General features: G+C 41.9%; 1 protein-coding gene across 2 annotated transcripts in view; it reads left to right on the top strand.

The window, feature by feature from the left end:
- The window catches only part of MALRD1 (MAM and LDL receptor class A domain containing 1), a 224,678-nt gene that overhangs the window by 137,625 nt on the left and 67,806 nt on the right, over nucleotides 1–19,247 (top strand). Inside the window, exons 30-33 of one of the 2 annotated variants that reach the window (XM_053409891.1) lie at nucleotides 2,529–2,657; nucleotides 7,181–7,342; nucleotides 12,628–12,785; nucleotides 16,742–16,943. In XM_053409891.1, coding sequence (XP_053265866.1) covers nucleotides 2,529–2,657; nucleotides 7,181–7,342; nucleotides 12,628–12,785; nucleotides 16,742–16,943 — 651 coding nt within the window. Of the gene's footprint in view, nucleotides 1–2,528; nucleotides 2,658–7,180; nucleotides 7,343–8,266; nucleotides 8,408–12,627; nucleotides 12,786–16,741; nucleotides 16,944–19,247 lie in introns of those variants that run through there. The other variant, XM_053409892.1, reaches the window with a different exon arrangement.

The raw sequence follows: 19,247 nt of genomic DNA, 5'->3' as shown, positions 1-19,247 counted from the left end.
CAATGTAAGTAACCCCTAAACTTGGATATTTCATATTGTCATCACGACTAGTGTCCACTAGTCCACAAGTAAAGACAAAGATTAATTTCTCCACATTAAAAGAAGAGGGAAATGTCCTCTATTCATTTGAATTCATTGCCCAGCTTGGAGTGCTGAGGTTGGGATTCAAGTGTGTTTCAGGATCCCACACTTGAGGTACCATCTTCTCCTCTGTTGCTTATATTTGTGTGTTGCCTTGTCCTTACATCTCCACTTGTAGTAGTACAGTTGGCGTTCCTGGTATGTGTTTGTATCTTCCGCCCAGAAGCAGAATATCTTAATACAATTGTTAGCAATAAAGCATTTCCACTTTGTTGGCTCACTTTGGATACACATCGCTCTTTCATCCGTTTACCCAGCACCAAGTTCTCTCTTGTGAATGCTTAAGTTTTATGAACAGAGTGATGTAGCCTCATGTCGTGCACTTCGATAGGTGTGATGTGCGTTCTATGGCTCGGTCAATATGCTTGTGGGGTGCCTTGGTTCGCTGACATTTGTCAGAAGAACTGCATACCTGATTCACCAGGAGTGGTGATTGTGGCCCAATGTGATCACCTGGAATCAGGGGGAGGGGCTGTCTTTTGGCTTCCCGCACAGCCAGTGGATGATGTCAGCTCCTTTGTTGGCCACAGGAGTGGTCAGGAGCCACCTGCAAAATTCAAATGTGAAATGGCCTATTATGGCCAGGAAAGGAGGAGGATAAAAGTTGGCTGCATTTTTTCCTTGCAGCGCACTCCAAGTTGGCTTTAGGTGTCTTTAGTATGTCCTTCCATGGCCCCTGCCCCGGCTGGCCTTTGTGACTAACTGTATGTGATCCTTCAATATTATCCTCCATCATGGCTTTTGGGTTGGAGAGGGAGGAGGTCGTCAGGTGTAATCTTGAGCTATCAGTTGATTTCAAAGTGAGTCTTTTAAACTTGTTTGCAGGTATATTATAGCCTCATTCGGGCATCTGCCTGAACATACATGGGAGCATGCAAGTTCAGCCACCAACTTCTCTGGGTACATGGGCTCTTCTTAGAGTTCTACATGTATAGCACAGCAGTTTGCCAAAGCTTCTAAGTGCGTTAGGTTGAACATGCTTGGAAAATTCCCCAGGATTGGAAATTCTGGCTGATCCTGTGATGTTTTCTGAGTGTGTTAAACCAAGCACACTTTGAAATCCCTTCAGACCTTCACGCTAAACAAATGAAGATATTGAGATATGTTACCTGAGTCAGATTTTATGATAGGGCATTTTTTTCTTGCCTTCAGTATTCAGTATTACAGCATTTCAGTGTGCATTGGGTTTAAAATTTCTTGTACACCCCAGTCAGCATATCATTATCATCATCATCCCTTTTTTTTCATTACCAAGCATGTTTTATTTAAAGTTTTGCTTTCAAGATATAGCATAAGTGTAATACAAAAAGTAGGGTTTGTTCAACAGACTAACTGGAATGCAGTACTTGCATTTAACCTTCTGCTCAATTATTTTCACTGATTATATTTGCGTGCTAGTTTGAGCAACCAGGAGACTACCTTGCTGGGTGTTTGTGTGTGTCCTAAGCTTTATTTTCCTCCTGCCCCCACCTTTCCTCAACTATACAGGAGCTGGAGTTGGCAAAAGAGAGATTTCCTGACTTACTCAAACTGTTGTTGTTGTTGTTGTTTAGTCGTTTAGTCGTGTCCGACTCTTTGTGACCCCATGGACCAGAGCACGCCAGGCACTCCTGTCTTCCACTGCCTCCCGCAGTTTGGTCAGACGCATGTTTGTAGCTTCGAGAACACTGTCCAACCACCTCGTCCTCTGTCGTCCCCTTCTCCTTGTGCCCTCCATCTTTCCCAACATCAGGGTCTTTTCCAGGGAGTCTTCTCTTCTCATGAGGTGGCCAAAGTATTGGAGCCTCAGTTTCACGATCTGTCCTTCCAGTGAGCACTCAGGGCTGATTTCCTTAAGAATGGATACGTTTGATCTTCTTGCAGTCCATGGGACTCTCAAGAGTCTCCTCCAGCACCATAATTCAAAAGCATAAATAGTCCTCTGTTCTGCATTGCAAATGGCACTGAGAACTCCATAATCTTGAAAACTCATGATGCAATGGTGGAGGTGGTGCCTTTGGGAAACAGGAGGAACTCTATGTCTGAGTTTGTGTATGCATATTGGGCTTCTCGTCATTGCTGCCTTTGTTCTATGTATTTTTGTCTTTACTGGCAATGAATGTTATCATACCCCCCATGCATCTGGAGACCAAACAAGGCAAATGAAGCGTTGTCCTCATGCTGAATTGAATTTCAGTCTGCTTAAAGCTTCTCATCCATTAAGCTCTGAATATGGGCAATAGAGCAGTCTAGGCAGGTACAAGCCATCATTAAAAGTGAGCGGGATTGAATAACATCTGTTGGAAGCAGAAAATCACTAAAGTGATGGTGCACAATGGGTAAACAAATCAAAAAGGGCATTCTTTGATTTAATTAAAGTATTGATTTAGCTGTCCTGTTGGTTCCAGTTGGAGAGGATTCTGGGGTGTGCCCTACTGTTACCGACTTCGTATGTTGGAACAAGAAGTGCATTGAATCTCACCTTGTTTGTGACTACAAGGCTGACTGCAAAGACTTTTCTGATGAAGCTGATTGCAGTAAGTACTTCTATCTCTCTGCATTAATGTAAGCTGCTTTTTTAAAAGCTTACGTGCTATAAAATAGCTACTCAGGACAGGATTGTTATGAACATGTTGCTTCTGAGGTGGTTCCCCTTGACTATTTTTCTTGTATCTCGATACATTTGCTACACCATAGAGGCTGCAATCCTATGACCACTTTCCTAGGAATAAGCCTAGGAAAGTCAACTAAAGTGGCCCTCCCCAGTCAGACAGTCTCCCACAGTTGTTATGCCTCTTAAAAATCAGCACTGGTAGTGATGTAGGGAAACTGCATGCGCACCTTGAAAGCACTTTCAATTTTGCTGAACTGCATTCAATTATGCATGGGTTTTATTAATAGCAGGCCTCGGTGCTGATGAACCATCTAGTCAAATGCCTTGGCATATTGAAATGGAAGCAATTTTAGAGACAAATGGAACAGTCCTTTCCCCGTCACCTGTAAATAGATTTGGTTTACATCAAAAAGAAAAGGATGTCAAGAAGGTGCAAACAGGCAGCTGACTTCATCGACCCAGCACATACTGCTCTTAAGTATTTATTGTAAACAATGCAAGCTGAATTACACTGGCAAGATATTGTGATTGAATTATTGTAGCCAGGTGATCTTTTTAGTAATGATGAAATGGCAAGGCACAACATTTAAAGTATTTCAAAGTCTCATCCATTTCCGCGGTAGACAGAGATTATAAAAGAGTAGCCGCATTAGTCTGTTGCAGCAGAATTTGCAGTTTTGTGACACCTGGGAGACACATTTATCATGTCTTGAGCTTTGGGAGGCAAGAGCCTGCTTCATCAGATGCACAATACGGGAGGTGCTCAGTGCATCTGATAAAGAGCGCTGAAACTTGGATTTGTCATAGACTCTGACAGTGAGTCTGACACTGATTCAAAGGAAGAAGCAATCCCATATCTGGTCCCCAGCAAAGACCTAGATACTGACATAGTAGACATGCTTTACTGGACCTGTTTGTTTGTTGCTTTCGGGTGGCACTGTAGGTTAAACCACAGAGCCTAGGACTTGCCGATCAGAAAGTCGGCGTTTCGAAACCCCGCGACGGGGTGAGCTCCCGTTGCTCGGTCCCTGCTCCTGCCCACCTAGCAGTTTGAAAGCACGTCAAAGTGCAAGTAGATAAATAGGTACCCCTCCAGCGAGAAGGTAAACAGCATTTCCGTGTGCTGCTCTGGTTCGTCAGAAGCAGCTTAGTCATGCTCGCCACATGATCCGGAAGCTCCCTCGGCCAATAAAGCGAGATGAGCGCCGCAACCCCAGAGTCGGTCACGACTGGACCGAATGGTCAGGGGTCCCCTTACCTTTAAAAGGCCCTGTTGGTTCATGTGGTCTTGTTGGGTGGCACTGCAGCACAGCATAAATGATTGCAATAACTCCCACTGCTTGATAGCTGCCCTGATGGTGCAGTGAAAAAATTGCCTGGGCTCTGCTGCCAGAAGCTCCCAGTTCAATCCCCTGGTGCTGAGTAGAGGTAACTCATGTGAACCTTTCCCTATGCCTGGGGTGCCAGTTGGGTTGGAAAGAAAAAGCCAGTCTGTATTAGTCACATGCCCTCTCCTGCAGTATGGGACCTCACTATATGGAAGTAGCTCTGACACTGCTGGCAATGTGTGTGAAGGGCACTTTAATCTCTGCTTGCTCCCAGTAGCTCCAAATTGTGGCTCTTGATTTTCTGGCACTTATAGAAGAACTGTGCCTCTCAGGGCTGAAGTAGCACGCTTGTGACTACCTGGGTGGCATGGCAACAATCTATGTCAATAGCGTTCACCTGGCATCTCCTGCATTCAGGTCTGAGCAGAGTCAACAATCCCATTTAGCCAAGAGTAATACTGCCCTGTTCATTCGGTTAGGAATACATTTAACAAGTACTACTGCAATTACTATGCTTTATGGTTTTGCATTGATCTGGCATGCTGAATAAATCTCTGTTGTTTCCTTTCTACAAGAGTGCTGGAGTATTCTATTGCATTGTTGGTTGTCGAAGATACCAAAAGTAATCCCACCTATTTAGATTGATTTCTTTTGCTCAGGCAAGGTGGTTTGTAATTGAAGACCAGATTCATTTATAGTCACATAATAAAAAGTGGGGAAATCGAGAGTTTTTCAGATACCAAAGGGGGGGAAATCAATTTAAATTAAAGTCTTTTCAAATTCAAGTTAGCTCTTTAAACTTTTTCAGTTACAAGAATGAACAAAATACACAGAAAACATTTGAGCCTTTAGCACTGCATCCCACATTTTGATCTAAGGTGCTTTCATGCATCACACAACATTTCCCCGAAATCCATTTCCAGTGTCTAAATAGAGAAATCATTTAGTCCGATGCCTGATATATGCGAGCACTTGCTCCTTAATAGACAAGAGAGTGTGTTGTCCTGCAAGTAGCTCTATTTCATCAAGCTGTACATTCATTATTTTTGTTTTACTTTTTTTCCTTTGAAGGGCTGTTCACCCACAGGAAATGTCACTTGGGGGCTATAGCTGATGGTGAGCAGAGTCTGAGACCCGGCAGGGTTGCCTAGTTCTTTCCCTCTCTCGGCTGCCTCATTCCTTCTCTACCTTTCCCTTGTTCTCACTTGCCCAGCAATCCATTCCCAGAGGGACAGCCCTAAGAGCAAGAGCAGGTCCACAGTGTTTGAAGTGCCAAATGACACTAAGACTCTTGTGGAATTAAGCCAAGGGCCAGAGTGGTGCCTCTGGGAACCCTACAGACAGGACCTCCTATCCATGTGTGTTTTTTGTTTTGTTTTGTTTTTTAAAAAAAGCATACATAAAAGTGGGAAAGTTTTGCAGCAAATGCATCGCTGTCAACATCTACTCACCAGCAGCAACAGCCCCCATATCAGAGACACAAAAACAGACCCTGCATATACAAATGCCTGCCAACACAGGATGCATCCAATGAAATGGAATCTAGTTTCCAACAGCTGATGCAAGAATAAATGGATTCAGAGAAAAGAAAGAATACTCTAAAACTGAACTAAATAAGTCAGTCAGTGAAGAAGGATCAAGATAGCAGGAGGAAAGATTCACATTCTTGTCAAAACAACAACAAGTGAATGAGAAGCCAACTGGTTTGAATTCTCACAGGTGTATAAGGAATCTTACACTTCCAACAATGCAGATGCACCTGACCCAAATCTGGCTTCTGCCGTAGGTCCTTTCGTATGTTAACTTCCCTCCATGGCACCCAATAACAGTGCAGTCCTCTACTCAGAAGTTTAATGGTGCTTACTCCCTGTGTGTTCAGGATTGCAGCCAAAGCCACCCACAATGATTATACCTTGTTACTAGGTCACAGCCAGGCTAGGGAAATGCCCAAGAGAATCCAAAGTCACATGTGTGAAATATTTGGTTTCTCTCAAGTCTGTCTTTTTGGGTGAAGGTCCAAACATTAGTTTTCTTCTTACTATTTAAGCTGGCACATATTTCTGCTTTGCCTATGCAAAGACCTGCTTATATATCTCTCTCACCATCTGGAAAACCTGAGTGTTTCCCCCCAAAGCAGCAATACTTCTTTGCTGGGAGGTCATTTATCATCTTAACATATGTAAATTTGGATTTGTGCCGATGAAAGTTGCACCAGTTAACAAAGTTGTACTATCATTATTTTGAAAAATGTAATCATCATTTTTTACCTCCATCTGAACTGATGTGTCTCTGTCTAGACTCCATTGGTAAGCAGGTAAGACTCTTGCATTCGGCTGAGCTTCTGGAGACTTGTGGTGACTTCTTTCTTTGGCTTTTCATAAAGTTTCAAATGTTATTTTTACTATTCTAGTTGAATTATTTTAGTTTGTATGGATTGCTATCATTTTTATTTAATCAATCAATTGATTTATTTGCTATAACGCCCTTCATCTGATTATCACAAGGTAATTTTCAATATAAAATAATAATAATAATACACAACATAGTAACAAACAAAAGCAATAACACACAGTTTAAAAGGCCATAGATTTCATTAGTCAAAGACCTGGGAGAAGAGGAATGTTTTTGCCTGGCATCTAAAGATATGTAATAAAGGTACCAGATGAGCTTCCCTGGGGAGAGCATTCCACAAGTGGGGAGCCACTACAGAAAAGGCCTGTTCTTATGTTGCTGCCCTCTGGACCTCTCACAAAGGAGGCACATGAAGAAGGGCCTCAGATTATTATTGCAGGGTCCAGGTTGGTTCATATGGGGAGAGGCAGTCCTTTGTATTTTAAAATGGTTGTAAACCACTTTGTGAACAGACTTGTATTATTACAAGTAAATCAATCAATCAAGGATTGAGAACTGGATCTGACCAGTTTGACAGGTAGATGGGACTGTCCACTTGTAAAAATAGCACCAGGTGACCTATTTTCCCCACCCCACCCCCCAATGGTGTGGAATTAAACCATGCAGGCACAAGACCCAATGATTGTTGGGCTATCAAAGCACCATCCTTGGCTCAAATGGAAGCTTCAACGACAATAAATAAATGTGGTTTTCTTTGTGTTGCCAGGCCAATATACCACCGTCCCAGGAAGCTGTAACTTTGAAACACAAGGCCACGACTGGACTGCTGTGTGTGGATTTACACAAGATCCTGAAGATGAATTTGACTGGTATGTTCACAGCAAAGCTGTCATAGAACCAGGAGGTCCACTCAAGGATCACACACCAGGTAATACGCTGTTTTGGGGAAATGATTGAAAGCTGTTATTCCTGAAACAGATATCCTCAAGCCATTTGCTGAATGAGCCAGGTCAGTGGTGGACACGAAATCAATTTTGTGTGCTGTGCAAGGAGGCAAACTACGGTGAGCAAATGCTACCGGGAACTAATTGGAAAATGCCAATGGATGTTTTGTTTTCTTTGGTGACAATGCAAGCATAAATAAGACACCACAGAAGACAGAGGAGAGATGGGCAAAACAGAGTGCATTGGATTTTGCCTGACAGTGCTGCCTGAACGGGAATAAAATAAGACAGCCTGACGTGGCCAGTTATCAGCTATTTTCATCATTGCTTTAGTTCACAACAGACAGTATAATTTTATAGGTTGTTCTTTTCAATGCAGCCCTGGTGATAGCATTCCCGATGCTCTGCTATGGTTGGGTGCATTTATTTATTCATCTCTTAAGAATGGGCTGCTAAATAATACATAAAGATACTAATTAATCAGAAATCCTTGGGAGAAAATACTGTTCTGGTAGATTAAATATGCCTTCTGTACATTTGCCTGCATTTTTTTAAAATAAAAAACCTGTTAATTAAAGTGGTGCTTGTAAACTTTTCCCCTTCTAGGCCTATTTTGATGAAGAATTAAGAGTAACAAATAGTGTAACAATTGTTGACTACTGTGGCAACTGGCGTATCCAATCTTCTGTTGTAGTAGGTTTATTTGTGCAGGTTGTCTAATGGATTTTCTAAACACTTCCATGGGTCATCACACAAGCATGATGAAAGAAGTATTTTGCTTTAATGCCTATAGCTGTCATTGAAAAAGAATTCAGCTGAGTCCAGCTGATTCACACATGCATAATTTGATCATCTCTTGATTACATACCACATGGCTCTCAGCTGAATGTGTGAAACTCTCTCCATAGAAAGATAGTGACAAGGCTCACTAAATACCTAGAAAGGCAGAACAGGATTACAGTAGCAGGTCTCCCCAACCTCTGTGTGTTCAAGTCAGGTACAGAGCCAAATGCACATAAGCTCTAGAGAAAGACGGTTCACTGAATGAACCAAGGAGGTAAGGACTGCCACTGAACTGCCCTTCACATTTTCTGTGTACTATACTCTTGTCTGAATAGAGCTATTATTTTTGAGTTTACTGTGGATGACAAAAAGTTCTAGCTGTGGGGACAATTGTGGTGATACTAGAAGTATTTGTTGTTGTTTGCATCCGTCTGTCTTGAGAGACAATGGAGTTCGTCTCTGGGGATGGTCAAACCGCTGCATAAGCAGCATGGAGTGACCTTCCCAGGGCACAAGCCTGGGCAGTGTGTATGGAGGTCCTGGGCTGCCCAGTCAACAGGACCCCCCTCTCGGCCTCACTGATGTGGTACAAAGGAAAGCAGAGCAATATGTTTGGCACCAGCTTGGCTGCAGGAGTTGCTGGAAGGAGGCCCACAAGACACCACCCAATCACCTTAAGGACTCCACTCCAGATTTGTGTAGGGTATACTCTTTAGCCTTTTCTTCTCCCAAAGATATCCTGCAAGGCTGTTGAGGTTTAGGTCACAGTTTTCTTTCTCCTAGATGGGCTATCTTTCCAGGTTGGTGAGCCTCATCCGCCCCTCACTTCGCTCTAGAACATCTTCTTGACCATTGGACCTACTGTTGTTCTCGTCTTTGCATGTAAGGGAAGTCCAACCTTGCTGTATACAGTGGTACCTCGGGTTACATACGCTTCAGGTTACAGACTCCGCTAACCCAGAAATATTACCTTGGGTTAAGAACTTTGCTTCAGGATGAGAACAGAAATCGTGCTCTGGCTGCGCGGCAGCAGCTGGAGGCCCCATTAGCTAAAGTGGTGCTTCAGGTTAAGAACAGTTTCAGGTTAAGAACAGACCTCCGGAACGAATTAAGTACTTAACCAGAGGTACCACTGTACCTACATTACTAATCATATACGTTATAAAGAATGTTTTGCTTTTTTTTCTGTAGACCAACAGAGCTTCAATTATAGACTCCTTATCCATTGCAAATTTTTAGGCTAAATTTCGGGTCCTCCTCGAGTGTTTCTGCTTTGCTTGAACTCTGAGGCCCTGCTCCAGTTCCCTCAACATTGCAAGGCGGGGTGAGGCATCCCATTTACTCCACACATCACTCTTCCTTGAGCTTCCAAAAACCATTTCAAACCTTTCTATTGACTAGACTAGAAGGTGTAGCCAAATGGCCTCTTGTTAAGCCCCTTCACATAAACCCACTAAAACTGTCAGATCTGGATTGGCTCCAGGAAGGTGATTTTATGTACTTAGTAAAGATACCTGACAAATGAAGACAAAAAGTCAAATGTGGGAAACTTGCAATCAGGATCTTGTGAGGGTTGTTGTTGTTTTTTAATTAAATAATAATAATATTAACATTAGCCAGGAAATGTGATTAGACTGGCATTTCAGTACTGGGAGGAAGCTTTATTACTGCCCCCCCATGCCAGTTTCCCAGTTTCTCTCCTACACTCTGTCTAAGACAGCTACTTGCCCCATGGCACAATATGGGGGTCACTAATATTGCACAGCCAGTGGTGTTTTCTTCCTAGACAGTTGTGTGCTGGAATTCTTCAAATAAGGTAGAGATGGGGAAGCTTAGGCTCAGGGGCCAAATCCATCCTTTCTGGCCTCTCTTATCCTACCTTCAGAACTATCTTCAGACCACACCCTTCACCAGCCTTGCTTTGCACCCTTCTTGAGTGCTTCTGCCTTCCTTGAACTCTGAACATGCTTCTTCCTTACCTGAATAGAGGACTGAGTATGAAGAAACTAACCTACTGTACAAAGGGAAAATTTGCACTCACCCCCTTTGCTTCTGACCCTGCCCACCACTGGAATGTGGTCTGCAGAATATTGCCCAAAAGCAGTTTGGTGCTATGACTGAAAAACTTTCCTCAACCTGGAATAAGGGAATAAAAAAAAACATTAGATAACCTGCTTCAGGGAGTTCAAAGTATTCTTCACCCTTCTTTGTGACAATTGTCCAGTGATATCTTTTTAGGGTATCTACTCATAGCCCAGGATAGGCAGTGAGAAGTGAGCATAACCCTATTAAATTTGTGTCACAGGAGGATCCTTAACCCCAAGATCAACCCTGATGAAGTTATCAGCCAGAAACCAGATTGGCTGATTCAGGATACATACCCATTGCCTATGCCAAAGCTGACTTGCATCTGGAATCAATAAAAGTTGTAGCCATTTCATTCCCAAGCCGGTGCCGTGTCATTTTTGCTGCTTCTACACCTCCAGCCGCCTCCCCGGTGGCCCGCTGTGCCTGGATTTGCAAAGATGATGGTTTCTATTATCCCACACAGAAGTGTGAGAGAGATAGTCCAAGGATGCTTTAGCTTCTAATGAAGTGCACTTGTCAGAACTTCCTTAGGTAGCGCATTCTTTTGAACTAATCTCAAAGTCTTAATAGGTTTGTTTGCATTTCTTTTCCTGCAGAGGAATACCATCAGCATGACTCCATACAGACTGAGTACCGGATGCAAACATATTGTTCTAATTAAAGATAAGGATGAGGAATTTGAAAGAAACAAGAGGGGCTTAATAAACCTAACAATATTTTGAAGAATTAAAAGATGCCATTGTGGAGACGATCTATATGTCTCTGTATCAAACGCCCTTAGTATTGACCATGTTTTGCAGTTGTACTTAATTAACAAACAGAAACTTTGGGAAGCATTATTGGGCTCTGTATTTCCCCCCCTTTTTATTAGAAAACAGAGGGAAAATATTCAACTATTAAAGTAGGGAGGAAAAGGCCGTGGAATGTTTCTGTCAGTATTATAATTTGTATAAGTAAAATTATTAAATATTCATTATATATCCTTTCATTCATTATGCTATATAATTGACAATCTAAGCAGGTCTAACAGCAGTGGTTTTCTTTTCACAGAAACTGGACACACTGCCACTGCCAAACATAACTGACTCCTGTACCAAAAAATTATATAATTTAACAACAGTCCCAAAAAACCTCACAGCCTCCTGGAACATTTGATTTGTCTTTAGAAAAAATAAACATTTTAAGCGCCATTCCTGTCATTTCCTTGTTGCTTTCTAGACCCATAAGGAAACCACAGTGTTTACCGCAACTCCCTTGTCTCAGAAATGATTGGCACAATAATCTAGTGATCTTTCCTACCGCAGTCCCTGGTAATATTTTTTTTGCCACAATTGATTAGACATATCTTCAACGATGAAATGTTCCTCTGAATTTACTAGCACAGTTCTGGATTTTGCATTCCTAAGGGCAGTGCCACAATTAGGGAAAGGGTCATGGTCACCCAGGTAAAAGATGGTAGCTGGGTCATCCTCAGAGGGGTTCAGGAGCTAGAGTAAATCACACTGTGGGGGGCACCCCCCTTTCCTTAATTTCCTCCTGCCACTACTGCCATTGCTCCTCTTCATGGTGATAGTGGTGGTAGCCTCTCCTCCTGTGCCACTACCATTTTTTTAATTTACTTCAGTGGTAAGGCTATCTGCGCCCCGCTCTCCCTTTCTCCTTTGCTGTAGAAAGAAAGGAGGTAGAGAGGTAAAGAGCCTCACTAATTGAGTAGAGGTGTGTCTCCCAAGGTGTTTGCCATGGGTGGCTGTTCCTGTTGTCACCCCCCCCCAGCCAGCCTTGGATGCTGGGATGTGGGGAAAGCAATGATAACAGCCTCCAGCTGCTTCTCTTGAGCCCCCCGCCCCAGCTATTCCTGTCTGTTGTGTGTGCCATGAGGCCTGCCCTACTCCTCCTAATCTAGCCTGCTGCCCTCAGGTGTGGTGGAAGATGCTGTTCCATCACCAGTGAAGATTCAACTGCTTGTGTGGTTTGCTTCTCTACGTTGAATTGGGGGAGGGCACCATCTTATCCTTCCTGTCAGGCAGCAAAATGTCCTTCATCTACTTATTTATTTAGAAATCAGCTTTTCCCATAGATAGTTGTATGAATAAGTCTCTGCTGCTAGATTCATAAAGATAACATTCCCTAGTCACTCTGGTAGTATGTAATGTCACAATTGTATTTCAAATTAATCCAGAACTACTGCTATTCCTTGGATCTGCATTATCAAGCAGATGGATCAAAAATCCCCACTCATTCAGCTACAAGCATACATTGAAAGTCTGATTATGAATATAATAACACGCTTAAGAGTTTAACAGGATAACGTCTTGCATCTGACACCCTAAGAGAAATATGTTTCCTTTTGTTTTAAAACATTGTTAATACTAACGGGATTTCTTTTGTCTTCTTGAAGGTAATGGGCACAATTTTTTGTATGTCAATTCATCTACTCAACAAAAAGGGGACAGAGCAAGAATAGTTACCACCCAGTACTTCCCAGCCAGTCTGGGGATATGCACATTGCGCTTCTGGTTTTGGCCATTTAATTCCCCTGAAATTGGATTGCTAAAGGTAAGCAAAACAAGGAATTTAATATCTAGTAGATTATAGTTGTATTATTCATCCTTTTCTTGGTTGCCAGTTCCATTATTTCCCACACTAAAGTCCAACCTGCTTGAAAAAACAAAGTCAACATTGGCAGCGCTACGAAGTTCTCATTTCAGAAGAGCTGTGCATGCAGTCCCTCCCAGTCACTGTACACAATCTCAAAATAATGTTCTTATACAAGAACAACTTATCAACTTATTTTCACACTGTCCAATCTGTTTTGCTAGATATTGCATGTGGAATGCAATGGAAATGTAATGTAATTGAGGGTGGACATATCTTTCCATTTCAGTTTCTCTCAATTTCTCATATTTCCAGTCTTAAATTCAGTTCTCCACTTTTCAATATCAGTTTGTGGTCTTTTTTTTATCCTCATGAAAAGTCATCAGCATTTTACTGCAGATTTCTTCTAACACACTCATTAAGACTGGAAAAAAATAGCATTTTGCAAAGCGGTTTCCCCTAATAGTGTATGTTATTTTCACTAATATATCCCTTTTTATGAACACATATCTTAGTATTTGAATTTTTGTACATCTTATTCGGCTGGGGAACTACACTGCAATATTTGGAGAAGTGCAAATTTCAAAGGATGGCTTTTGTTTCGGTTCTGTTATTGTTTCAAAAAGATAGGTTCACCTTTAAATGCAAACTGAATCACATTTCTCCACTATCAGTAAATGCACTGCATTCATTCCTGCATTACTCTTTTTTTTACTAAGGTGTATGTGTGTGTGCTGAACTTCGGCTGTGTGATTTAGAGTTGCATGTTCTGCACTGCTGGAGAAACCTGGAGCAAAGCAGCCTTGACTGTTTTCATCTCCATTGTGACTCCCACGGCTCTCTGTGGCTTGTGCTTTTCTTTGAAGCAGCTGTGTATCGGTGTTCCATGCTTGGAACTAGAAAGATTTTTTAGTAATGATGGTGAGGTTCTGTGTACTCAGAAGATTGCTTCTAATGGAAGCCTTGTCCTTGAAGCTAAAGATCTTAGGTATGTGATACCTGAAGAACCTCATATTGTTACCAGCATCCAGAAACTACTGGATTGCTTTTGCAGTAGTTATTCTACTTATTTAATAATACATGCAGAGCATTGACTGCTGAAGGTCACTTTTATGTTGCTCCTGAATTTTGTGCAAACCAGTCCAGGGACCATACATCAGCCATTAATGAGTTTTTCCTGTGTTGAATTTTGTGGACTATACACAGTTACTTGGCAGTATATGAAATTAATCCGGGATTTTAAAATGCAATTTTTTGTGACTTTGTAATATAGTTTTTAATAGTTATTATTTTAAAATACTTTGCGTCGGGTTCCTGTTACATAATTTCCAGAGTGGCAGCTGTGTTCATCTGTTGCAGTAAGAATCTCAAAGAGTCTTGTGGTGCCTTAAAGACTAACATATTTATTATGGTATGGTATAAGTCTACCAAAAAAAAAAAAGTTAGTGTTTTAAGTATCACAAGACTCATTGTTTTTGCAGATGATAAAAAACAGATTTGTCGGGTTTGTTTGTTTTTTTAAAAACCTTTAATAATTATTTCCAGTGGTTGTTTTCTCTGGTGTAAACATACTGGTGTTGTAAAATCATGTATCAGAGGCAGCACTGGATGAATGCCTCTGAAATACAGTAGCAACCAATCAATGCACCAACAGATACAAAATTTGGAGAGTGGAGATGAAAACCTAGGAACATTCAATGTATATTTCTGGCAACACAAAATTCATTTTCCTTAAGGGACAAGTATAAAGGTACATGGTGTAATGTTGTCTGCTGTTCTGTTGAAGAAGCACAGCACTTCTTCTATTGCATCTCTATTGGATCTCTTCCCTAAAGCGAGTGCCAGGTGTTTCACAGGGATACCCTATCATTTAGGCATTGCAGACATTAATTGGTGCGTAGGCAGGAAGCAACCTCACAACAGTGTCTTGGAATTAAGAGATATCAGCAAGGCAGCTAGAAAGCAAAGTGCTTGTGTTTCAGGAAAAAAGTCAAAACATCTGAGAAGCCCTAAAACAATAAGTGGTGAGGATCAAATGAAAAGTCTTGTACATTTTTTAAATAGAAAGAGTTTTAAGGCAAGTCAAATAAATGCCCACGGCATCAGAAATAAATTTAATATTTCCCAAATTTGAAGAATAAATTCATGCTGGTGGAAGCCTCCTCCACACACACGTTTCTGTCATGACAGCCAGTGCCAGACTCTTACAGTTACATTCCGGGCTGTTGTACACATAAGCGAAATGCATGTAAGTGGGGAGCCCACTGCAGTACATACAGCCTCTCGCCCAACAGCTGTTGAGTGAGGTAGCACAGCGCCAGCGAGAGCTCCTGTGCGTCATTTTGGAGCCCTTGCGTTCTTTTTGTCTGGACTTTGGGCTCCGGGGAGGGTCTCCTCGTGAGCCACAAGGAATTTCCAGCTCTCTCCCACCATTTCAGGTTAGAATTGAAATATTTTCTGATGCTGTGCATCTACACAGTCGTACATGAGTGGTCGTGCATAAGTGGTGACTAACCTGGTTCACAGCGTTGTTGTGGGGATAAAGTGGGGGAGAGCTTTACGTATCACCCTGAGCCTGCAACCCCATACAAACTTATCTGGGAGCAAATCCCAATGAAGCTTTCAGTAGATAAGCAGAGGATTGCACAATGAACACCTTTGAGGAAGAGAAGAATATAAATGTATTTCCCCCCCCCCAGCAAGACTCACAAAATCTACTTCTTCCAATGCAAAAAAGGGAATGATATTTTCCCTCCTCCATTACATATTTGTACTGAGATTGAAGGAGCGAGGCTGTCAGATGAACCATTCAGAACAGTACTCTATTTATTTCTTAACATTCTCAGTATCAGACCTTGGCACCCCATGTTACTTTACTATCTAGATAGAACAAGTTGAGGAGAATAATTGCAGTTTCCCTGTTCAGCATCCCTTCACTGCAGTGCTGCTTGAACATACTGCCATAATACTGGAAGTTAAAGCAAAAATTAATTCCCCTTGTGATAATATATGTCCAATATTTCAGTTTTCCAGCTTGTTAGGCAGTTCATATTACATAAATTGCTGTGAACTGGGGTGTAATAAATTACAGCAGAGGACAGGCCAATTTCATTAAAAATGACTATTTTTTTTTATTACTCCATCTCACTTTTGAGGAAGGAAAACACAGAGTGGATCAGCAAATTTTTGTACTATTTCCCATGATTTGGAAGTGATGCCATGCTGTTCTGTGAAATGCTGCTTAACAAATTCAAGTTTACTTCTGCCAATCAGAGCCTATAGTAGTTCTAAGGGGAGGAAGAAAGGATAAAACCTCAAAAGGATGGCTGAGCTGAGAAGATGGTTTATTTTGGCTTACTGATAAATGCTTCTATGTTTATAAAATCTATCATCGCTATCTTAAGGAGCTTGGTATTGAGCCATCAATTATATTATATTGTATGTGCAAATATGTATTAGGAGATATTTACCCATTTTTTTTGAACTTGTATCTGTGAGTTTTAGAAGAAATAAAAACAACATTTTCAATGCATTTCTAAATAAGGGTCCCAAATCTTTGGAGATGAAAGTACCAGAGGCTTCAATAGGTCTTTCTTTTTATTTAAACTCCTAGACCTTCTTGACCAACAGCTGGCAACTCCCCACACACCTTAAAAACATCCCTGGCATAACACTACATAGGGGAGTATTTAAAATCCAGTTGCTAGAAATGCCCCACTTTTGCTACCCACTTCTCCCTCCATTAATCAAGCTATTTCTCTCTCCCTGTTCAAATACCTCCTGCTTTATCCTCCACTCCATATAATATATTCTCAGTGCTATCATGAATATGTGATTCCTTCTTTCTTGGGCATGCATTATGACACTTCTGTACTTACTAAATTGTTGTTGTATTTTCTGTATTTGGCTATCAATAGGTGTATGCCATTGAAGAATTTGGAATGGATATATTGATGTGGGCAGCAACTGGAAATACAAAAAATACATGGACATATGCAAATGTGGTCCTTTCCAGCAATAGTCCTTTCAAAGTGGCATTTGAAGCAGAAGTAGGAGCTAATGAGCCCATCGAATTTGCTCTCGATGACATTTCTTTCACACCAGAATGTGCATCAGGAGGTATGTACCGTATTTTTCGCTCTATAGGATGCACCGGACCGTAGGACGCACCGGACCATAGGAGGGGGAGAACAGGGGGAAAAAATTTCCCCCTCTCTGCTCAGCGGCCTGGAGGCTTCGCGTTGCTTTCGCTGAAGCCGTCTGAAGCCCCCAGCGCTCAGGGAGTTCCCGCTGCGCTCCGGGGGCTTCAGGCGGCTATCCACAAGCCTTTGGAGTGCAGCGGGAACTCCTGCTGCACTCTGAAGGCTTGCGGATAGCTACCTGAAGCCCCCGGAGCGCAGCGGGAGTTCCCTGCGCTCTGGGGGCTTCAGGCGGCTTCAGCGAAAGCAACGCGAAGCCTCCGGAGCGCGGGGGGAGCTATCCCTCTGCACTTCGTGGGTTTCGCATTGCTATCACTGAAGCCAAGGAGTCTGCATTCACTCCATAGGACGCACACACATTTCCCCTTCATTTTTGGAGGGGGAAAAGTGCGTCCTATAGAGCGAAAAATACGGTAATTCTACAGATAAGTCGCTGGACACATATACTTAACTCATTATCTGTTTATTAATATATTTATAATAGGTCCCCTCTTTGATATAAATACTTTGGGAACAAGTATGTTATTGTACACAATACGATTGGACTCCCCAAGATACTCAAGTGGTCATTGCATTTGATGTGTGTTTCTAACATGAGTAATTCTATTTCAGGGGGGAAAAACATATGTGAGGCACCTCTGAGGACCAAGCTACATGAAACAGTGACAGGGCCACCTGCCACTTACTTCCCCTTAGTACTTCTCCCTATGTATCCCCCCCACACCCACATCCTGGGCTCAGATGCATTACGACCAAGCAGTTTTCCACTTGCCCTGCTTTCTAGGCACAGGTCTGAGCAGTTTTCCGTTTGCCCTACCTCTCCCTGGGAAAAGCTGCTCTTTAGCACTGAATCAGAGCAAACATCAATCCGCTGAAAACCCAATTGACATTTGCTCCAATTCAGCAATAAAACCCGGGTTTTCCCAGGGGAAGATGGCAGGACAAGCGTTGAGCCCTGAGAGAAAGGGGAAGAGATTGCAGGAATGTACATCATGGACAAGCAGAGGTTCATCATGTGAGATAGGCTTTGATGGGTAGGAGAGAATATATTAATTGCAATTTATCCCTCCAGGCACCTGCATGTGTGGGATAAACAGAAGTTTAGGATTTTACCCTTGGGCGCAAAATTTGAAAGCATGGGAAGTAGGTTGCAAAGCCTTGTTTTGAGCAAGTCCAGGTATGAAATAAGCTCGCTCTCCCTTTCTTACCATGCTTCTTACCAAAGAATCAGGCAACAAATATAAAAATATAATTTACTTATAATCTTGCTTTTGTTTGACAGCAGTAAAAACTAAGCAGGCAAAATATGTAAATTTGCAGTATAACCAGCTTCAGGCATCTGCCTGAGCTGGAGCAAGGACAGGGTATGCCTGTTCTCATGGCTGGTCACAGGAAGAGAGAGAGGAACAGGAAGTACTATTTGCTTCCTGTCCAGGAGAGGAGGGGAAATGACATCACACAGAGCCCTCTCTGCCACTTGTATTTCCGTGGTCTGAGTATCTACCTATCAGCAATACAGCTCTGTGGTGTTACCACTTTTTATGCTAACCAACAAGAATTTGCATATCACCTGTCATGTTGCTCCTTATCCTGGACTGTCTTTGTCCTCTGGATTTATATCTGATGAGGGCAGATCTGCATTTGAAGAGCCTGATTTGCTATTATTATGTCTAGTTTGGCCTCTTGAAGGTAGTTCACACTATAGAAAATCCATTCTTTTTTGTAGGGATATGATCACCCAGGTAAATGCCTTTATTTGAATGTAAATGAGGCAGCTGTGTGCAAATAGTCATTTGTTTAACTTTTCATGTTTAAGAAGACTATTTTGTGTGTGATTGGCAATAAGCAGATGGCAACTGTGGCACTTATGGCTAAGTGAAAAATGATAGCAGTGCTGGAAAATATGCTCATGAATAATATACCACTAGTTGCTGTGCTCTAATTATGACCTCCAATTGCAAAACACCTCTCTCTCTCCAGTGAGTTGTTTAACCCCATGTTTAAAACAATGCCTCTTTTGTCAGGGGTGATAAAAACATATCTTGTGGGAAAGAAGCAGCATACTGATATTAACTTGAAATATTTGTGGTGCAGCACTACTTTTGCACTTGTGGAAAAAAAAAACAAAGAATTGTTTTAATTTCTGCAGCATAGTTCACATGCATCACAATTGACTTTGTATTCCTATTTTCAACCATAACCTTGTGACCTTGCTTATTAACAA

The sequence above is a fragment of the Podarcis raffonei genome, chromosome 12, assembly GCF_027172205.1.
Source record: "Podarcis raffonei isolate rPodRaf1 chromosome 12, rPodRaf1.pri, whole genome shotgun sequence".
Taxonomy (NCBI): domain Eukaryota; kingdom Metazoa; phylum Chordata; class Lepidosauria; order Squamata; family Lacertidae; genus Podarcis; species Podarcis raffonei.
The sequence above is the reverse complement of the archived record's forward strand: the minus strand, read 5'-3'. Positions and strand labels throughout refer to the sequence as shown.